This window comes from Ovis aries, chromosome 24, assembly GCF_016772045.2.
Source record: "Ovis aries strain OAR_USU_Benz2616 breed Rambouillet chromosome 24, ARS-UI_Ramb_v3.0, whole genome shotgun sequence".
NCBI lineage: Eukaryota > Metazoa > Chordata > Mammalia > Artiodactyla > Bovidae > Ovis > Ovis aries.
The window spans coordinates 36,281,752-36,300,992 of record NC_056077.1 but is presented as its reverse complement, the minus strand read 5'-3'; the positions used below and the strand labels follow the sequence as shown (position 1 = coordinate 36,300,992).

General features: G+C 52.8%; 1 protein-coding gene across 1 annotated transcript in view; it reads left to right on the top strand.

Annotated features, from left to right (window-relative positions):
* Nucleotides 1–2,732: 2,732 nt before the first annotated feature.
* The window catches only part of ZAN (zonadhesin), a 37,721-nt gene continuing 21,212 nt past the window's right edge, over nt 2,733–19,241 (top strand). The window contains exons 1-20 of the mRNA XM_060405837.1: nt 2,733–2,774; nt 3,942–4,074; nt 4,252–4,523; nt 4,688–4,775; nt 5,808–5,960; nt 7,836–8,000; nt 8,274–8,365; nt 8,896–8,974; nt 9,065–9,211; nt 9,751–10,022; nt 10,326–10,410; nt 11,247–12,905; nt 13,634–13,818; nt 16,172–16,313; nt 16,474–16,590; nt 17,069–17,193; nt 17,348–17,493; nt 18,284–18,427; nt 18,785–18,892; nt 18,996–19,165. Of these exons, the coding sequence (XP_060261820.1) occupies nt 2,733–2,774; nt 3,942–4,074; nt 4,252–4,523; nt 4,688–4,775; nt 5,808–5,960; nt 7,836–8,000; nt 8,274–8,365; nt 8,896–8,974; nt 9,065–9,211; nt 9,751–10,022; nt 10,326–10,410; nt 11,247–12,905; nt 13,634–13,818; nt 16,172–16,313; nt 16,474–16,590; nt 17,069–17,193; nt 17,348–17,493; nt 18,284–18,427; nt 18,785–18,892; nt 18,996–19,165 (4,324 nt within the window). The remainder of the gene's footprint in view (nt 2,775–3,941; nt 4,075–4,251; nt 4,524–4,687; nt 4,776–5,807; nt 5,961–7,835; nt 8,001–8,273; nt 8,366–8,895; nt 8,975–9,064; nt 9,212–9,750; nt 10,023–10,325; nt 10,411–11,246; nt 12,906–13,633; nt 13,819–16,171; nt 16,314–16,473; nt 16,591–17,068; nt 17,194–17,347; nt 17,494–18,283; nt 18,428–18,784; nt 18,893–18,995; nt 19,166–19,241) is intronic.

The window sequence follows — 19,241 nt, the reverse complement described above, 5'->3', positions numbered from 1 at the left end:
AAGCGCATGAAAAGATGCTCAGCATCGTTAATCATTAGAGAAATGCAAATCAAAACACAACGAGGTAACACTTCACTCCGGTCAGAATGGCCATCATTAAAAAAAAAATGCACAAATAGCAACTGCTGGAGAAGGCATGGAGGAAAGGGAATCCTCATACACTGTTGGTGGGAATGTGAACTGGGGCAGCCACTATGGAAACCAGTGCGGAGTTTCCTCAAAAAACTGAAAGTAGGGTTGCCATATAATCCAGCAATCAGACTCCTGAGCATGTATCTGGACAAAACCGTAACTCAAAAAGATACATCCACGCCTACGTTCATAGCAGCACTAGTCACAATAGCCAAGACATGGAAACCACTTGAATGTCCACCAGTAGATGAATGGATTAAAAAGATAAGGTACATGTATATAACGGAATACTACTCAGCCATAAAGAAAGTGAAATAATGCCATTTGCGGCAACATGGATGGACCTAGAGATTATGGTACTAAGTAAAGTCAGAGAGAGAAAGACAGATACCTTAAGCGATCATTTATACGTAGAATCTAAAGAAATGACACAGACAAACTCATCTATGAAACAGAAACAGATGAAACAGACTCACATAGAGAACAAATCTGTGTTTGCCAATGGGGAGGAATGGAGTGGGAGTTTGGGGTTAGCAGATACAAGGTATTATCTATAGGATGGATAAACAACAAGATCCTACCATATAGCACAGGGAACTATATTCGATATCTTATGATAAACCATATGGAAAAGATATGAAAACGAATATATGTATAACTGAATCACTTTGCCATGCAGCCACAAAATATTCCTTCATATAAATAATATTTCTTAACACAATCCAACCATCCATCTGGCAAACATTTGCGTGCATGCTAAGTCATTTCATTCACATCTGACTCTTCACAACCCTGTGGACTATAGCCTGCCAGGCTCCTCTGTCCATGGGATTCTCCAGGCAAGAATACTGGACTGGGTTGCCACGTCCTCCTCCAGGGGATTTTCCTGATCCGGGGATTGAATCCACATCTCTTGCATTGTTAGGTCTCCTGTACAAGCCCAGCAAACATTTAGGTAACCTTGATTTTTCCTTCCTATTGTAAATGATGCTGCAATTGACATCTTTAAGGCATGTACATCTTTGTGAAAATACACACATATTTCTGCAGGTAAACTCCTAGAAAGGTATATTGGATCCAAGATAAACACATTTGAAAGTTGAATAGTCATTGTCAAATTACCTTCTAAGACGCTTTCGCCAACATAGTCTTAGCGTCAATGTATTTGCGTGTGTCTACCTGTACCATGACCAACACTCAGTGCTTCAATCCTTTGAACTGTTGCCAACATGAAAATTGTAGTCTTGATCAACATTTCCCTTATGACGATGGAAGCAGAACCTCTTTTCCAGTGTTTCCTGGCTCCTTGTAGGTCTTCCTGTGTGACTTGTCTTTTTCAATCCTTTGCCAAGAAGCATTTCCAGTCCTCACTTCACTCCGTCTTTCTGTTGCCTTCGCCCCTGTTGCCAGCTATGTAGAACTTTAGGTTTGAAATGGTTGGAATTCTGCAGACAATGTTCCACTGGATCTCAGAGTCCATGGTTACTATTGAAAATTCTGGTGCCATGCTGATTCCTGATCTTTAGTACGTGACCTGCTTTTTTCTGTCTGAAAGTGTCTGGGAATGTTCTCTTCAGCCCTGACGGTCTGAGATTTCATGAGACACCTTTCATGGGTCTCTTTGCATTTGTCGGAATGGACCCCTTTTAATCAAGAGACTCATCTGTCAGTTCTGGGAAATCTTCTTCTGTGTTTTTTCTTAAGTAATTTCTTTTCCTTTGTTATTTCCTTTCTGGACTCTCCCGGTTGAACGGCAGTCAGCCTGGACCGAGTCTCTCTCTCGCTTTTCTCCCTCCCTCTCTTCCCCTCTCTCTTCTTCTCACTTTATTTCTCTGGATTTCAGCGTTGAACTCTTCTGTAAGGGTTTAGGTTTCAGTTCTCGTAGTTTTAATTTCCCAGAGCGTTCTTGTCTCCTCCGTGCAGTTTCCATGGCTTCCTCAGGAGGACGCCAAGCGAGGAGGGGCAGGGGGCGATAAGGGGGCCTGGGCTCCTCACTCTGCCTTCCTCCTCTCCCCGAGAGCCGCCTCTGAGGTCCCGCATGGCTCCTCCAGTCTGGACTCTGGTGCTGCTGCTGGGGGCTGCCTGGGGCCAGGGCCATATGCCGGCCCCTGCCTGGTAAGCTGGGCTCAGGGGGGCATTGGGGGTGCCTCTGAGGAAGAGAGCGAGGGGCAAAGCTGAAAAGAACAAGCGGGCTGGTAATGAACGGTGTGGCCCCGGGGAGGAAGGAGGGCCCCCCTGATGGGTGTTTGGAGGTTAGGAACAGAAGCGGGTGGGGCCCTGCAGCCCACTGAGCCTGGACCTGGGGGGTGTGAGCCACTGAGCAGAAGAAGCGGGACAGAGGTGAAGTGTGAGGGGACAGGGAGGAGGTGCAGAGCTCGGGAGACAGGTCTGGGGGTGGCGGGGGAGGACAGAGAGGGTGGGTTCTCAGAAAATGAACAAAACCCAGGGCAGAGCCAGTGGACAGAGACACAGCAAGTAGGAAGCAGCAACAGATGAGGGATGGCTTGGTGTCCTGGAGCTTGTTTGAGAGGATATTTTTAACATTGATCGGTTTGGCTGTGCCGGGTCCTAGCTATGGCACTCGGGATTTTCATCGCGTCATGCCGGCTCAGGCACCGTGGCACGTGGGCTTCGTCGTTGCCGTACGCAGGCATCGTTGCCACACCCAGGCATAGTTGCCCCACAGAGGCATGGTTGCCCCACGGCATGTGGGATCTAATTCTCCAAGCAGGGATCGAACCCTAGGCCCCTGCATTGGAAGGCAGATTCTTAACCACTAAACCACCAGGGAAGTCCCATGTTTGAAGGGATATGAACAAGGAGGACTTGAACTACTAAAACAGCTGTTCTACGTGGCCCACGCCACCTGGGGGAAAGGCCACTGGCTTCTCTGTGGAATCTGTAAGATGTCACTAGTCTGTGTGTTCAGTCAGGGCAGGACCGTCCCCACCACCCATCTGGCAACACCAGACCCATATGGTCCCTACTCCGTGGAGAAAACTTGGGCAACAAACAGCACAGGAAAACCTCGACCTGAAAGAAAGAGATGCCTCAGATGTAAACTCTCAGGTGCTGTGTGAGAATTCCCACACAGAGAAACTGGCTCTTCTTATGTTAGAAAACCACGCGTGACACCCGGGGCACAGGGGGTAGAGGGAGCCAGAGGGGACGTGAGGAACTTGGAGGGGAGATGCTTTTTAGGAGACAGATGACAAGGTGAGAAGGCTGTGAGTGACCTTTTTGAAAACACTCAAGTAAGCGTATGTTCCCTGCATACACGCTGATACAATATGGATAAAAAGAAAGGAACAAAGTTCCAGAAAGCTCAGTCGTGGAGGCTTAGCAGTTCTTGGTAATGACAGAACTACATTTTTCCCCCCCTCTTTCTCTCTCTTTCCAAATCAACACCAAGGAAAGAGAAGCCTCCAGACTGGAAGCCCCTTGCTCGCAGCTCACGGGAGAACTGTGAGTTCTGGAGGCCCCTGCTCGGACCTCCTGTCCCTCCCAGGGGCGGCCACCCCAGGTGCCCTCAGCCCTGCGTTGACATGAACATGTAATAAATATGTGAAGGGCGACCCTCAGAGGATGGAGAGTGGAGGGATCCAGGGAGGAGCAGAGAACAAACCTTGCCTGAAAGGCTCATATACAGATGAACAAGAGCAAGGGAGGAGGCTGCCTAGACAAGCCTGCCTGCCTGGGACCTCAGTTTGCCACCCCCAACCTAGACATCCTGCCCACCCCTGCACACACCACTGGGGTTGGCTCTGCACGCAGGCTCCCCTCTCCTCTCCCCAGCCATTCTCACCCAGTGTGATTTTGAGGATGACTCCAGACCCCTCTGTGATTGGAGCCAAGTGACTAAAGACGATGGAGACTGGACTCGAGAAAGCAGGCCCTCCTTCGCCAGTGGCACTGCCCCTCCCGGGGGGTACCCCAGTGGAGGTGAGGAGGCTGAAGGTTTAGGGAGGCAGCTGGAAGGTGGACACGGGCAGGTCTGGGTGCAGGGAGTCGGCCGGAAGTAGGTGCTAGGGCTCTGGGAAGGGGCTAGGGGGGCAGCCCTTGGTGGGGGGGGGGTGGGGGTGGGCAAGGCTTCACCGTTCAGGGCTCTGCCTCCCCCAGAGGGCTACTACCTGCACATGGACTCCAGCGCCTTCCACCCAGGCGGGGTGGCCCGCCTGCAAAGCCCCGCCATATGGGAGCAGGGCCCCCTCTGCGTGCGCTTCGCCTACTACATGTTTGGGCTGTCGTGGGGCGCCCAACTCAAGCTGTGGCTGGCCTCGGGCACCAAGGGCAAGCACCCCAACCTGCTGTGGAAACATGTGAACACGCAAAGCCCCTCCTGGATCCCCACCGCCGTCACGGTGCCTCTGGGGCTCGTCCTGCCCAGCCGGGTGAGGCTGCAGGCAGAGTCTGGGGTCCCCGTGGGAATCTGGGTGTTGGGCAGGGGGTCCAGGAGGGGGGACGGGGGTGGGGGAGCTTCTGAATTCAGGCAGGAAAGAGGGAGCCCAAGGCAAAGAGGCTCATGGGGCGGGTGGCCCCCTCCTCCCTCCCACAGCTGACATTCGAAGGCGTGTGGGGCAGCACGACTTATCTGGACATTGCTCTGGACGCTATCTCCATCCATCGGGGCTCCTGCAATCGAGGTAAGCCCACGCCCCGCTCCTCTCTCTCTTCACCCTTTGTGCAGGTGCCCAGGTGGCAGGACTTGCTCAGGGACCGCGACCCTGGCTTCTCCCAGACTTAGGGCGACTTGCTTCCATCTACCTCCACACCCCACACCTGATTCCTGAAGCTGCCACATCTGAAGACAGGTTCTCCTGAAACACATAACTGGGGCGACACCTGTCCTAAAGTGACCGACCTTTCTGGTTTGCCTGGGGCTGTGCCTGTGTTAGCACCAAAAGTCCTGCATCCCAGGAAACCCTCAGTCTCTGACAAACATGGGTGTCTGGTCTACCTGGCTGTAATTAATACCCCAGATCCATTCAGAATTGGCTCTCTAAGCTCATGTTTGAGATTCGAGGGGACTAAATTCAAAGGAAAGAATATTCCAGAAGGTGCATGCAAGGAACTAACACTTGCTGAGCACAGACACTGTGTGAGATGCTCCTGCACGTGATGTAACTTACAATAGGCCGGTGCTCTTGCTACCAGCTTATTGATGGGGAAACTGAGGCCTGGACGGCTTAAGTAACCTGTGGCGGGAACACAGCTGCTGGGGAGCGGGACCGAATCTGCCTGGCAAGCCAGCAGTGGTAACATCAGGACCCAGGTTGGGACTCAGGAATCTGACTCCAGACTGAGGCAATCTTTTCTCTCTCTCTCTCTTTTTTTTTTTTTTTTGATTTTTATTTTATATGGGAGTATTGGACTTCCCAGGTGGCACTAGTGGTAAAGAACCTACCTGCCAATGCAGGAGATTCCAGAGATGGAGGTTCGATCCCTGGGTTGGGAAGATCCCCTGGAGGAGGGCATGGCAACCCACTCCAGTGTTCATGCCTGGAGAATCCCATGGACAGAGGAGCCTGGCGGGCTACAGTCCACAGGGTCGCAGAGTCAGACACGACTGAAGGGACTGAGCATGCGCGCACACACATGGGGGTGTAGCTGATTCGTGATGCTGCGTCTGAGGCGTACTTTTCTGAACTGCCTCCTTCCTCCTTTCTTTCCCTCAGTCTGCTTGATGCAGACATGCAACTTTGACACTCTAAAAGATCTCTGCGGCTGGAGCTGGATCTCGACGGCCTCTGGGGCCAAGTGGGTCCAGAAGAAGGGGCCGACGGGGGTGCTGGACGTGGGGCCTGAGGGAGACTTCTCTAGCCCTGGGGGTGAGTAATGGCCACGCTTCTGTCCTCTGACTTTCTGAGCTTCTAGAGATCTCTGCAGGCATTTACAATGCTTGCCTGACCACACTGCAGTAACTCCCTTGGGATGGAGTTACCTCCAACCTCCATCAGCTTAAGTTACAGGGCAGAAAGCAAACTCTAAGTGCCCAGCCAGCTCTCCCCCATTGCCACCCCCAAAGCTCTACCCGGCAGAGCTCCACCCTCTCCTCACCTCTTTTCCCCGTCACCCTTCCTTCTTCATTCATCCAACAAACATTTATTGAGCACCTACGTTGCGCCAGGTACTGTCCCACACCAGAGGGTGGTTGTGGGAGGAGATGGGGGGACAGTTCCTGAAACAATGGAGAAGTAAATTATACAGTTATAAGATGACCAGTGCTGTCAGGGGGAAAAAAATTGAACAAATAAGGGGATTGGGAGCAGGGTAGGCTGGGATATAAGTTTTAAATAGGGTGGTCAGAGGAAGTCTCACAGAGGTCACGTTTGAGCACAAACTTTTAGGAGGTGAGGGAAAGGGGCATGAAATTATTGAGGGAAAGAACATTCTAAGCAAAGGGGCCGGGCTTGCAAAGACCCTGACGGGGCAATGGATTAGCGGGTGGGTGTTGAAGCACAGCAAGGAGCCACATGCCTGGGATGGAGAAGATGAGCCCAGATGGGTCCTCGGAGGTTCAGACCGCTTGGAGCCTTGAAGGCCATTGTCAGGACTGACTGCGGCCTTCATTCTACACGGATGCGGGAGCCGTTGCAGGACCAGGGGAGTGGCCTGCTCTGACTTACATTTAAAAGGATCACCAGCTTGGTTTTGTACTGGAATCCACTGAAGGGACAGGGCAAGGGCAGAGCCCATTCTTCTCCATCCTTTCCTCTGATCCCCTCGTCTGATCTTTTCTGCTGCCTGAGGTTTGCCTTCTAGAAAGACTTGGAGAAAACCCCACCTCACCTGCATACTAAGACCGTGGAGAGCAGGGCCAGCCCATCTCTACATCTCCCTCAGCATTTAGCACTATACCTTATGCCCAGCAGTTTCAGCAAATGTTATTGGGGGTTCCCTTCGGTGTTTTCTCTCCTCCTTTTTCCATCTTGCTTCCTTATGTTTTCCCATCGTTCTTCCCTTCTTCTTCTCCTGCATCTTCTTCTCCACTTCTCAGACGTCCCAGTATCAACGCTTGTTGCTTTCTTTCACCCCTTTACCCCTTCCCTCCTCCTTCCCTGTTGGCTCCTTTCTTTTCTCAGGCCCGCTTCCTGCCATTCTCTCCATTTCAGCCTTCTTCTCTCCTCTGCAAAGCCCACCTTTCTTGGGGGCTCCCTGGGCCAAGCGTGCTCTGCAGGTAGAAGTCCTTGGGTGTTGTGACACATACCTCCTTAATCCACACCCCTCCGTGGCACCCTCCTCCTGCAGCCCAGCTTCCAGGCTACCTACCAGTTATATCACGGAGCAAGGTCCAGGCTGATTGGCTGCCTGAGCTGGTGGGCTGGTGGGGGTGTGGCTGGGTGAGGACATCCATGCCAGTCAGCATCATACCCGCACTCTCACCATGCTGTGTGAGTCACTTGTATTCAGTGGCTCAAGACAAGGAAGGGGATGTGACTCTGAGGGGACCTCAAGCATCAGAATCCAAAGGACGAGTCTCTGACTTGCTTCTGACAAGATGCCGCGTTTCCTGCGTCCTCATCTCGATCTGCCAAGCATTTCTGGAAGAATCCAAGGCCTCAGCCATTCGTGTGATGGGTGTAGGCTCACCTCGGTGCTGGCTTATCCTTGGCAGCTGTTAAAGCTCCCCAGGGCCAGGCTCCCTGCCCCTGCAGCCCCTAGCCCTGGGTCACTCTCCACTTTACTGATCTTTTCCTCCCCAGATGGCTATTACATGCTCCTGGACCCCAAGAATGCAAAAGCGAGTCAGAAATCTGTCCTCCTGAGCCCCCTGATCCAGTCCTCCGGCTGCCTGAGTCTCTCCTTTCACTACGTCCTCCGTGGCCGGTCTCCTGGCGCAGGCTTCACGGCCTACGCATCTGTCTTGGGTGAGAATGGCAGTGTCACGGGATTCACACTGTCCTGAAGCTCTTTTCCCAGGGTTGGGTTGACGAGGAAATGGGGGGCATCCTCCAGGGTCTGGGGAAATCTGGGATACCGGCAAGATGATTCCGTGGGGTGGAACTTGGCAGTGGGGAAGGCACGGGCTTCTGGAAAAACAGATTTTAAAAAACCAGGAGAGTGAGAGAACAGGATGTGCTGAGAACCTACTCCAGGTATTCCCTCGGCTACTCATCCTTCTTGGGTTCCCTCCATCGTAGGCAGCATCCGGAAACACACCATCTTCTCAGGACAACCTGGACCCAACTGGCAGCCTGTCTCTGTCAATTACACAGGCCAGGGACAGATTCAGGTATAGAGCAGTGAGGGGTCAGGTCTCCTTTCATGGGAGGCTTGCTCAATACTGGATGGATTAGCATGGATTGAGAGTCTGGGCCCTGGAAGCTGGGTGGCTGGGTCCCTGTATAGAGTAAAACCAGATGGAGGGGGCTGAGCTTTTAGGCAGGGCTTCCCTGGAAGCTCAGCTGGTAAAGAATCCGCCTGCCGTGCAGGAGAGCCCAGTATGATTCCTGCGTTGAGAAGATCCCCTGGAGAAGGGATAGGCTACCCACTCCAGTATTCTTGGGCTTCCCTGTTGGTTCAGATAGTAAAGAATCCACCTGCAATGCAGGAGACCTGGGTTCAATCCCTGGGTTGGGAAGATCCCCTGGAGGAGAGCATGGCAACTCACTCTAGTATTCTTGCCTGAGGAATCCCTATAGACAGATGAGCCTGGCAAGCTACAGCCTACGGGGTTGCAGAGCTGGACAGGACTGAGCGACTAGGCACACAGAGCATTTATGCTGTTTTCTCACTCCCGGCCCCTTCTCCCTCTCTCTTCAGTTCACCTTGGTGGGCGTGTTTGCCAAGATCCCAGAGCCAGCAGTGGCTGTGGATGCAATCAGCATTGCTCCCTGTGGGGGTGAGAGGGGCTCGGAGAACAGGGGTAGCGGTTGAGGGGGAACAGAAAGCATGGCGCAGATTTCTCGGACCTCCCATTCTGATCCCCCAGAGAGCTTTCCTCAGTGTGACTTTGAAGACAAGGACCACCCCTTCTGTGACTGGGTCCAGGTGTTACAGGATGGCGGACGCTGGACCCAGGGAAGTGCAAATACGCTCATCCATGGCACAGGTCCCTTCGGAATTTCCCTCAGTGGAGGTGAGGAGATGGAGGCGCCCTCAAGGCAATGAGTTCCTGAATCTGCTCACAGCTAGTGGGCGGCTGGTGTGACTGACACCAGATGTAGGTGGTGAGAATCAACCATGGGGTGTTTACTGGAAAGCGGTCATGGGGCCAGAGCTCTGGAGGCGACGGAGGTAGAATGAGTTGAGGATTATTATGTTCTGGGTTCACTTGAAAACCTCCCAAAAAATCCTGGCATCCCATTTCTCATTGAGCCCAAGGCCTCAAAATCCACTGTTATTTTCGGTCAAGGCATTTACTGATGCAGCCAGTACAGGAATCTGGGCTGCTGGTTTGGTTTTCCCTTTCTTTGTGATCCTGTCTTCTTCCAGTGAGACGTCTACAAACAGCAGGAATCAAAAGAAAACAACAAACAAACAAAAACGCCCGCTGCAACATGGGGAGTGTGGGTGTTTGCGTCTCACCCCTATTTGGAAAGCAAGGTGCTGCTCAGGAAAGCACAGGCCTTGTCTGGTGGCAGCTTCTCACCTTGTCCGTTCCCTTCTTATCCCCAGAAAGTCACTTCGTCTACCTTGAGGCTGACAAGTTCTCCCAGGAAGGCCAGTCTTACAAACTGGTGAGCCGGCCCTTCTGCGCCCCAGGTGCCATCTGTGTGGCATTCTCCTACCACATGGATGGCCGCGGAAAGGGCACGAAGCTCAGGCTTCTGCTGGGGAGCCCTGCGGGCAGCCCCCCAAGTTCTCTCTGGGAACGAGTTGGGTCTCAGGGCCCTGACTGGCTGAACGATTCCATGGCCATCCCTTCGGGACATCAACAACCTATGCAGGTGAGAGACAGGGAGAGTCACTGGATGAGCGTCGCTATGGGGCTGGAGAGGGGGTGAACGGCTGGGGTCCGGGAGCGCCCCAGGACTGTGAGGATGGATCTCTGGAGGAAGGGCGGAGCAGAGGGTGCTCTATGTTCCCCACCAGGCTCTCCAGCCCCTGGGAAGGCCAGGGCCCACATTGGGCTGTTGAGGCTAGAATAAGGCGACATCTTGGTGGAAGACAGACCCTCTGCCAGAGAGTTGCCGCCTTGCCAGGCCTTCACTTCTAATTTTCTCTTGCTTTTTTCTGCCTTGGACCTTCAGCTGATGTTTGAGGTCGAGAGGGGCTCCCACGCTGCCTTCGTCGTTGCTTTGGGTTTCATCTTCATCAGTCAGGGGACCTGTCGAGGTAGGACAGGACCCCAGGCCCCGGAAAAGGGGCCATGCTCTGACATGAGCAGCACTCGGGCCTCTCTGCACACGCTGTTCACAGCTTACTGATCAGACACTTATGAATGTGGCCTCTGTCACCCGAACGTTACTGACTAGAGATGTTTCAATATTCACTTACATAACAAATTGCTGGCCACAGGCATTCAGTTCTGCAAACACCAACACTGCCCCCCTCAACCCCCCCACCCCCGCTACCCTTTCAATAATGTGTTAAAATGCAAGTCCTCTTTTGTGTCCTGGTGGCTCAGCTGGTAAAGAATCCTTCTGCAATGCAGGAGACCCAGGTTCAATCCCTGAGTCAGGAAGATCCCTTGGAGAAGGGATAGGCTACCCACTGCACTATTCTTGCCTGAAGAATTCCATGGATGGAGGAGCCTTGTGAGCTACAGTCCATGGGGTCGCAAAGAGTCAGACACAACTGAGCGACTAACACTTTTGTGTCCAAGGCCTCACAAAGCTTTGTCTTCTGTGTCCTGCCCACCTGTACCTTCCTGGCCTCATTGGAATGCTTGCTTGAATGAATGTGACTTTGGTGCCATGGATTTCGGTGGTTGGACCCCTTACCTAGTGAGTGGTGAGCCTGAAGGGAAGGCTGACATCCCATTTGCTTTGTTTCCCAAACCCAGCGCAAGAGCAGACATATATTAGGGGCAGTTTTTGTTGAGTGTTGAGTGAGTGGAGATTGGGTTGGGATTAGAAGAGGTGCGACAAAGTTACCCACTCCAATTAGATGGGGGTCAAGATGGGGGTGGTGTGACATTGACTAAACTCCAGGAATTTTTTTCTTTACAGGACCTGCATCTACAGTGCTCCCTCCCAAACCTCTAGGTCTCCCTACTGGCCCTTCTGAAACCCCTGCCCACACAGAAAAACCTGTGACCCCTGAAGAAACATCTACCACCTCCAGTGAAATATCCCCTGTCCCCACAGAAAAACCTGTGGTTCCCGCAGAAAAGCTGACTGTTCCCACAGAAAGACCTACAGTTCCCCCAGAAAAGCCCACCATCCTCCCTGAAGGACCCACCATCCCCACAGAAAAGCCCACTGTCCCCACCGAAAAGACCACCATTCCCACTAAAAAGACCACTATCCCCACAGAAAAGCCCACTGTCTCCACCGAAAAGACCACCATTCCCACTAAAAAGACCACTATCCCCACAGAAAAACCCACCATCCTCACTGAAAAACCCACCTTCCTACCTGAATGGCCCCTTTTCCCTAGTGAATGGCCCCCTGTCCCTACAGAAAAACCCATGGTCCCCACAGAAAAGACCACCATTCCCACTGAAAAAACAACCATCCCCACAGAAAAAGTCACTGTCCCCACAGAAAAGACTACCATTCCCACGGAAAAAACAACCATCTCCACAGAAAAAGTCACTGTCCCCACAGAAAAGACCACCATTCCCACTAATAAGACCACTATCCCCACAGAAAAACCTACCATCCTCACTGAAGAACCCACCTTCCTACCTGAATGGCCCCTTTTCCCTAGTGAATGGCCCCCTGTCCCTACAGAAAAACCCATGGTCCCCACTGAAAGGACCACCATTCCCACAGAAAAAACAACCATCCCCACAGAAAAATCCACTGTCCCCACTGAAAAGACCACCATTCCCACAGAAAAAACCACTGTCCCCACCAAAAAGTCCACCATTTCCACTGAAAAACCAACCATCTGCATAGAAAAAACCACTGTCCCCACTGAAAAAACAACTGTCTCCACAGAAAAAACCACCATTCCCACTGAAAAGACCACCATTCCCACAGAAAAAACCACTGTCCCCACTGAAAAAACAACCATCTCCACAGAAAAAACCACCATTCCCACTGAAAAGACCACCATTCCCACAGAAAAAACCACTGTCCCCACTGAAAAAACAACCATCTCCACAGAAAAAACCACCATTCCCACTGAAAAGACCACCATTCCTACAGAAAAAACCACTGTCCCCACTGAAAAAACAACCGTCTCCACAGAAAAAACCACCATTCCCACTGAAAAGACCACCATTCCCACTGAAAAAACAACCATCTCCACAGAAAAAACCACCATTCCCACTGAAAAGACCACCATTCCTACAGAAAAAACCACTGTCCCCACTGAAAAAACAACCGTCTCCACAGAAAAAACCACCATTCCCACTGAAAAGACCACCATTCCCACTGAAAAAACAACCATCTCCACAGAAAAAACCACCATTCCCACTGAAAAGACCACCATTCCCACTGAAAAAACAACGATCTCCACAGAAAAAACCACTGTCCCCACCAAAAAGACCCCCATCCCCACAGAAAAGCCCACTGTCCCCACTGAAAGGCCCACAACTCCCATGACACCCCAGCCCAGCCCAGCTCTTGTACCCACTCAGCTGACAGTCTTCACGATGCCAAGTACCTCCATGACCCCTGTGACCCCGGCCACCACTACAACCCCGAGACCTACTCCCGGTATGTGGTGAAGCCTCGGACAAAGAGCTGGAAGTCAGAGACAGTGGTGAGGAGAGAGGGCTGGGGAAACGCATGCTGTGGAAAAGCGCAGTCTCAGAGGGAAGAGCAGCCAATCGTGGTGACTTTAGAAAGAAAGATGAGGACCGCCTTGAGAAGGATGCTGAGGGCGGGGTGGGGGTGGGTGGGCTGGGGTGGGGCATGCTGGGGGGGGGTTGTTGGGAACCAATCCCTGGACTTACTAGTGCTTCTTTTACTGAGGTATAATTCACTGCCGTCAAAGTTCATCCTTTAAGGTGTATGACTTGGTGGTTTTAGTGTGTTCATAAAATTGTGCGACCACCCTCCCTTTTCCGTTTCAGGACATTTTGCATCACCTTGAAAAGAAAGCCCATATCCATCAGTAGGCGTTCCCTGTCCCCCAACCCCTCAGCCCCTGACCACCACAAACCTGCTTTCTGTCTCTATGGATTTGCCTGTTCTGGACAATTCATACACTGGCGATCATGTCATAGGTGGTCTTTTGTGACTGGCTTCTTTTTCTCAGCATGTGTTGTTGTCAGGATTGTGGTTTATCCAGGTTGTGGTTTGTGTCAGGACTTCCTTCCTTTGAATGGCTGAGTAACATGGGCCTACTTCCTTGAGAAGAATGGTGGCCAGGTGGGGGGTTGCCGGGTAGAGGGGAGACCGGAGAAAAGCTGGAGGTTTAATGGAGGCTGGTTTCCCCTCAGCCATGTGCCCCCCGAATGCCCACTATGAACGCTGTGCCTGCCCAGCGTCCTGCCAGAGCCCCAAGCCCGCCTGTGGTCTCCTTTGCAAGCCTGGCTGTGTCTGCAATTCAGGCTTTCTGTTCCACGACTCCCGCTGCATCAATGCCTCTTCCTGCGATTGCTTCTACAATGAAAATTACTACAAGGTGAGACCTGAGGCTGTCCAGTTCCCCAGAGGGGGACTGTGAGCCGAACCCCTGGGGTCTGGTGCCACCTGCTCCTCAGGTGGCATAAATTTGGACCCACAGGACATTCTCAAGGGGTCAACTCTTAGGCAGTGATGACCTGGTGCTGGGGTCTTTCATTCATAGTTCCCCAGCCAGGGGTTGAACCCTCAACCCTTGCAGTGAAGGCGCAGAGGCTTAACCACTGGACTGCCAGGGAGGTCTCGCAGCGTGTGGTTTTTGGTGGTCACTCTGTTCACACAATAAATATTTGTTAAGCAGTCACTTTGGCCCAGCCTGACTCTAGGCTGTGAGGAAGATCCTGCCGTCCTGAGGCACTGTCCTCTGTGCTCCTGGAAGCTTTGAAATTTTTGTATTTCTCCATCCTGTACAGGCAGCCATGATGCACTAGACCCTAGACCAGCCAGGCATTGCAGGGCCCTTATCTCCATCCTGAGGAAAGTCAGGGGTCCCTGTGTATACAGAGAGCCCCAGACACTGAGTACATTCAGGCATTTTCAGGGCAGAATGAAGCATTCCAGAACCTTCTTCCAAAGGAACTTGCAGGGAATTCTCTGGTTGTCTAGTGGTTAGAACTCAGCACTTTCACTGACAGGGCCCTGGGTTCAATCCCTCAGTGGGGAACTAAGATCTCAAAAGCTGAGAGATGAAGCCAAAACAAAACAAACAAACAAGGAATTTGCAGATTCTGATAGGATCTGTCAAAGGAGAGGTGATACTAGTCTTGTCTCTCCTTATTGATTGCCCCCGGGTGCCCCCAGAGTTTCTGGAGGCCCCCGGCCAGTGCTGTCCAGAAGGGACAGATTCAAGCCTCATATGGCACTTACGTGTCATGATAGCCACCTTAAGAAAAAGTATGGGACTTCCCTCACGATCCAGTGGTTAAGACCTCACCTTCCAATGCAGGAGGATGCGGTTCAATCCCTGGTCAGGAAGCTAAGATCCCACAAGCCTTGGGGCCGAAAAAAACCCAAAGCAAAACATAAAAAAGGAATATTGTAACAAATTCAGTAAAGACTTTAAAAATGGTCCACATCAAAAAAAATCTTGAAAAAAAACAAAGGTACAAGGAAACAGGTTACATTAACTCCAATCATCTACCTATTTCAAAAGGTAATTAATAGTTATTAATGAGATTGTTTATGACTTTTTTTTCCCCAATGAAGTCTTCAAAATCCAATGTATATTTCTCACTTAGAGCCATGTCAGTCTGCACCAGCTACATTTGAAGAGCTCAGTGGCCAGACGTGGGCTGCTGGCCATTATATTAAACCGAGCCGCTGAGAGTCAGGCTGATCTGAGTTGCAGCCTGGCTCCGGCACTTGCTTGCCGAGTGACCCTGGGCAAGGTTCTCTCTTGATCTCTTCAAATCTGTTTCCATATCTATAAAACGTGCACAATAAGATTTTTTACCTCATGTGGTTGCTGTGAAGATGAAATTAGGTCCCAACACAGACCAGTTTCTTAAATGTTAATTATTATTGTTAGCAATTTATGATAAATATAGTCAACCTATTAAATAAAAGTGCAGTCAACTATTCATTGTTGAATAGTACATCTTCTCAGCTCTGGCGTTCTTCCCATGGAGCATCAGAGTTCCTGCTTGTCTTCTTGAGGGTGACTTCCTCCTCCAGCCCTCTTAACCTGTCTCCCAGGTGTCCCTGGTCAGTGTTGGGATTAGCTTCAGCAGTAGCTGGGATAGAACCATCTGCTGATGTCAGAACCATCAGCGCCAGGCGTCTCTTCCCTCTGCCCTGGGAAACACATATGGATTTATGTTCACTTATAAATTCAATAAACGTAGTTGGGTACCTTCAACCCTCTTGGCATTGGGGTCACCATGAATAGCACAGGTTCACATTCTGGGGGAGAAGGAAGTATACATTAAATGAGAACTCTTTGCCAGGCACTGTGGTATGTGTTGGGGCTGAGATAGCGAGTAAAGAAAGACACAGTCCCTTGTAGGGGAGCTTATCAAATAATCACAAAAATTAATATAAAAGTGTGGTTGTGTTAAGTCCTGGGAAGGAGAAGTGCCCACAGCTAGTCGGGGTGGTCTGGAAGGTCTTCCTGAGAAAATAGCAACCCTTGCACTGAACTCTGCTGGTTGTATGGGAATGGTTTAGATGAGGGGAAGGGAGACAGGCTCCAACACAGCATGTGCAAAGGGCCTGGGGTGAGCAGGAATCTCTGCTAGGCAATGGGGAGAGGAGTCTGAACAAGGTGAGGTCTGCAGGAGGAGGGGATGAGACCATGGGATGAAACAGTCTTCCCAGGACTGGTACCCTTGTGACCCCAGCCCCCTTGCTCTCAGACAGGGACAGAGTGGTTCAGCCCCAACTGCACAGAACGTTGCCGCTGCCAGCCCGGCAGTCAGATAGAGTGCCAGCCCTACAAGTGTGGGACACACACAGTGTGCCAACTGAAGCATGGCCAGTACAGATGCCACCCCTATGGTGAGACCCCTCATGCTCTTCCCGCCTGTCCCCATGGGTGTGACACCGGGGTCCCCATCCCTTCCTTGGCCAGGGGAGCTGGGACCACTAGGTGGGTGAGGTGGCCATGGCGCCTGGCCTGGTAACCCAGCTTCACACGTCCCCCGTGTCCCCTCGGCAGGCACTGCCACCTGCTTCGTCTATGGAGACCCTCATTACTCCACCTTCGATGGGAGGTACTTTAACTTCAGGGGCAAGTGCACCTACCTCCTGGCCCAACCCTGTGGCAACTCGACAGGTAGGACCCTGGAGCTGCCTCCCTTCCCTGTCCCCACGGCCTGGCCCTGGAGTCTGAGGTTGGGAGAGCTGGGCCTGGGAGCGCATGGGTCAGTGGGGAAGGGCCAGAGCTGATGATGGGGCAAGATGGGAGAGGACCGACTGTAGAGCGAGGGATGACACGTCCATCTGCAAAGCAGGACTTTCTCAGGACCAGACCGTGGGGAGAAGGCAGGTTAAGACTCCTCTCGGCATCAGTTGCTTCTGGCCTGCTTAGCCTCAGGGCGTGCCTGGCAGCGGCTGGGGTGGGGACGGCTTCTCGGGCACGCAGTCCCAAGCTGTTCTGGACGATGCCCCACTCCCACTGGGGTCCTGCCTCCCCTCTGGCTTTATCCCCACAGGGTCGGGTGGGGTTGCCCCCCTCTGTGGGCGCTCAGAAATATTTCTGGAATGAGCGAGCCCCCTGACGTTCTCCCCTGACCCCTACTCTCCCGGCCTAGAGCCGTTCTTCAGGGTGACGGTGAAGAATGAGGAGCGAGGACTGGAGGGCGTGTCCTGCCTGAGCAAGGTCTCTGTGACTCTTTCGGAGACCACCATCACCCTGCTCAAGGGCAGACACACACTGGTAAGGCCTCATCCGCCCAGCTCCCCCAGAGCATTCCATGTGGAGCGGAAGAGGTCATGAGCACGGCGTGGGGTTGTGGGAGTCAGCTGGGGGCTCCTCCTTGATCCCAGGATCTGTCTCTCCTCTCCTCCCTTGGCCCTCCCCCACCTTCCAGGTTGGGGGTCAGCGAGTCACCCTCCCGGCCATACCTTCTGGAGGCGTCTTCTTGACTCCAAGCGGGCGGTTTGTGCAGCTGCAGACAGCGTTCGGTCTGCGGGTGAGATGGGATGGTGACCAGCAGCTGTATGTGCGTGTGCCCAGGTGAGGGGGCGACCCAGCGAGGCGGCTGCCACTCCTCCCACTCTGCCCCTCCCTCCCTCTCAGGGACTCTCCCATCCCCCTTCCCCTGCCATCCTGGGCGCTCATTCTCAGTCATGGGTAGGAAACACCTAGCTCCACCAGCAGGCCTCCCTTTGGTTGCGGAGGGGGAGGAAATGCTTTCAGGGCCGTGGGATAATAGCAGGATATATACACAAGGCTTCGGGAATGTTCTAGAAGGAGTTGCTAATGAGCCGTGGGAGCCTTCAAAACAGTGGTCTCTTGACTGCAGTCTTCACGGATGAGTAGATCCCCAGATGGCCAAACAAGGGAAAGAAAGACTTGACAGAAATACTGGAGGCTTCCCTGGTGGTCCAGCTGTTAAGACTTTGTGCTTCCAATGCATGGGGCACAGGTTCGATCCCTGGTTGGGGGACTAAGATCCTGTATGCTGCACGGTACAGGCAAAAAATTAAAAGAAAATTTTTTTAAGTAAAAAAAGAAATAGTAAACAGTAATTCCAAGGGGAAAAGTGGAATGTCTTAGGGCCAGCAAGAAGTTTGCCATGACTGGAAGATGGGGTGTGAGCAGAAGAATGGGAGGACTGGAGACGTGAAGATAGCTTACGGGCGAGAGCTGGAGGTCGTGGTGCACCTGGTGCCTGGTGTGGAGCCCTGGTTCCCTGTCTGCACCTCTTGGTCCACAGCCCACCTCTGCCCATGGCCTCCCGCGACCCCTGCCCCTCTGTGGTCCCTCAGATGATGGAGACCCTTACTCTCCACGAACCCCGCAGCACCTACTCCAGCAAACTCTGCGGTTTCTGTGGCAACTATGACGGCGACAGTAGCAACGACAACAAGAAGCCGGATGGCAAACCAGCACGAGATGAGAAGGAGCTGGGTAACAGCTGGCAGACCTCGGAGGATGAGGACCAGGCGTGAGGACCTCCCTGCCCCCAAGTCCGCCCTCCTGCTCCTTTGCCCCTTCGAGGAACCAAGAACCCTGGCCGGCATCACTCCTGGTCTGCGCTCTCTGTATGCCCCCACGTCTGGCTTTCTCCTGGATCTGGTTCCCTACTAAATTCACTGCCACCACGCTTACCCCACCCTCCCCACCTGTGGAGCCCAGGCGATTCTGAGCAGCCCCGCCTCCTGCTGGCGGGCCCCGTTTTCCCACCTCTTGGCGTTCAGATGTTGTCCACTAGGGGGCGTCGAGAGCGGAGAGACTGCCCGGGCCCGGAGGGGATGGAGGCGAGCCTCGGTCCTTAGGGCTTGTGGGGGTGAGTCTCTTCCAGGTGCCAGGAGAACCAGGCATCTCTCCCATCTTGCGATACTGACTTGAAGAACACAATGTCGAGGCCGGAGTACTGCGGACGGCTCGTGGTCGCTTACGGAGCCTTTCAGTACGTAGTGGGGAGGAACAGGAGGGCCCGTGCCCGGGCCCATCAAAATGGGAGGAACGAGGTTCTGTCCTCTCATCCCTTCTGACCTGGCGTCTCTCCCTAGGGCCTGCCTGCCTCACCTCAGGGTCTCCTCCTTCTTCGACAACTGCCTGCTTGACATGTGCAACTTCCAGGGGCTGCAGCAGGTACTGTGTACCCACATGTCAGCCTTGACTGAGACCTGCCAGGAAGCCGGATACGCAGTGAAGCCCTGGAGGGGACCCCAGTTCTGCCGTGAGTCGTGCGAAGATGCCGGGCCCCTTTCTTCACACTCACACGTCAGAGGGCTGGTGGCTTCTGAGAATGGTGG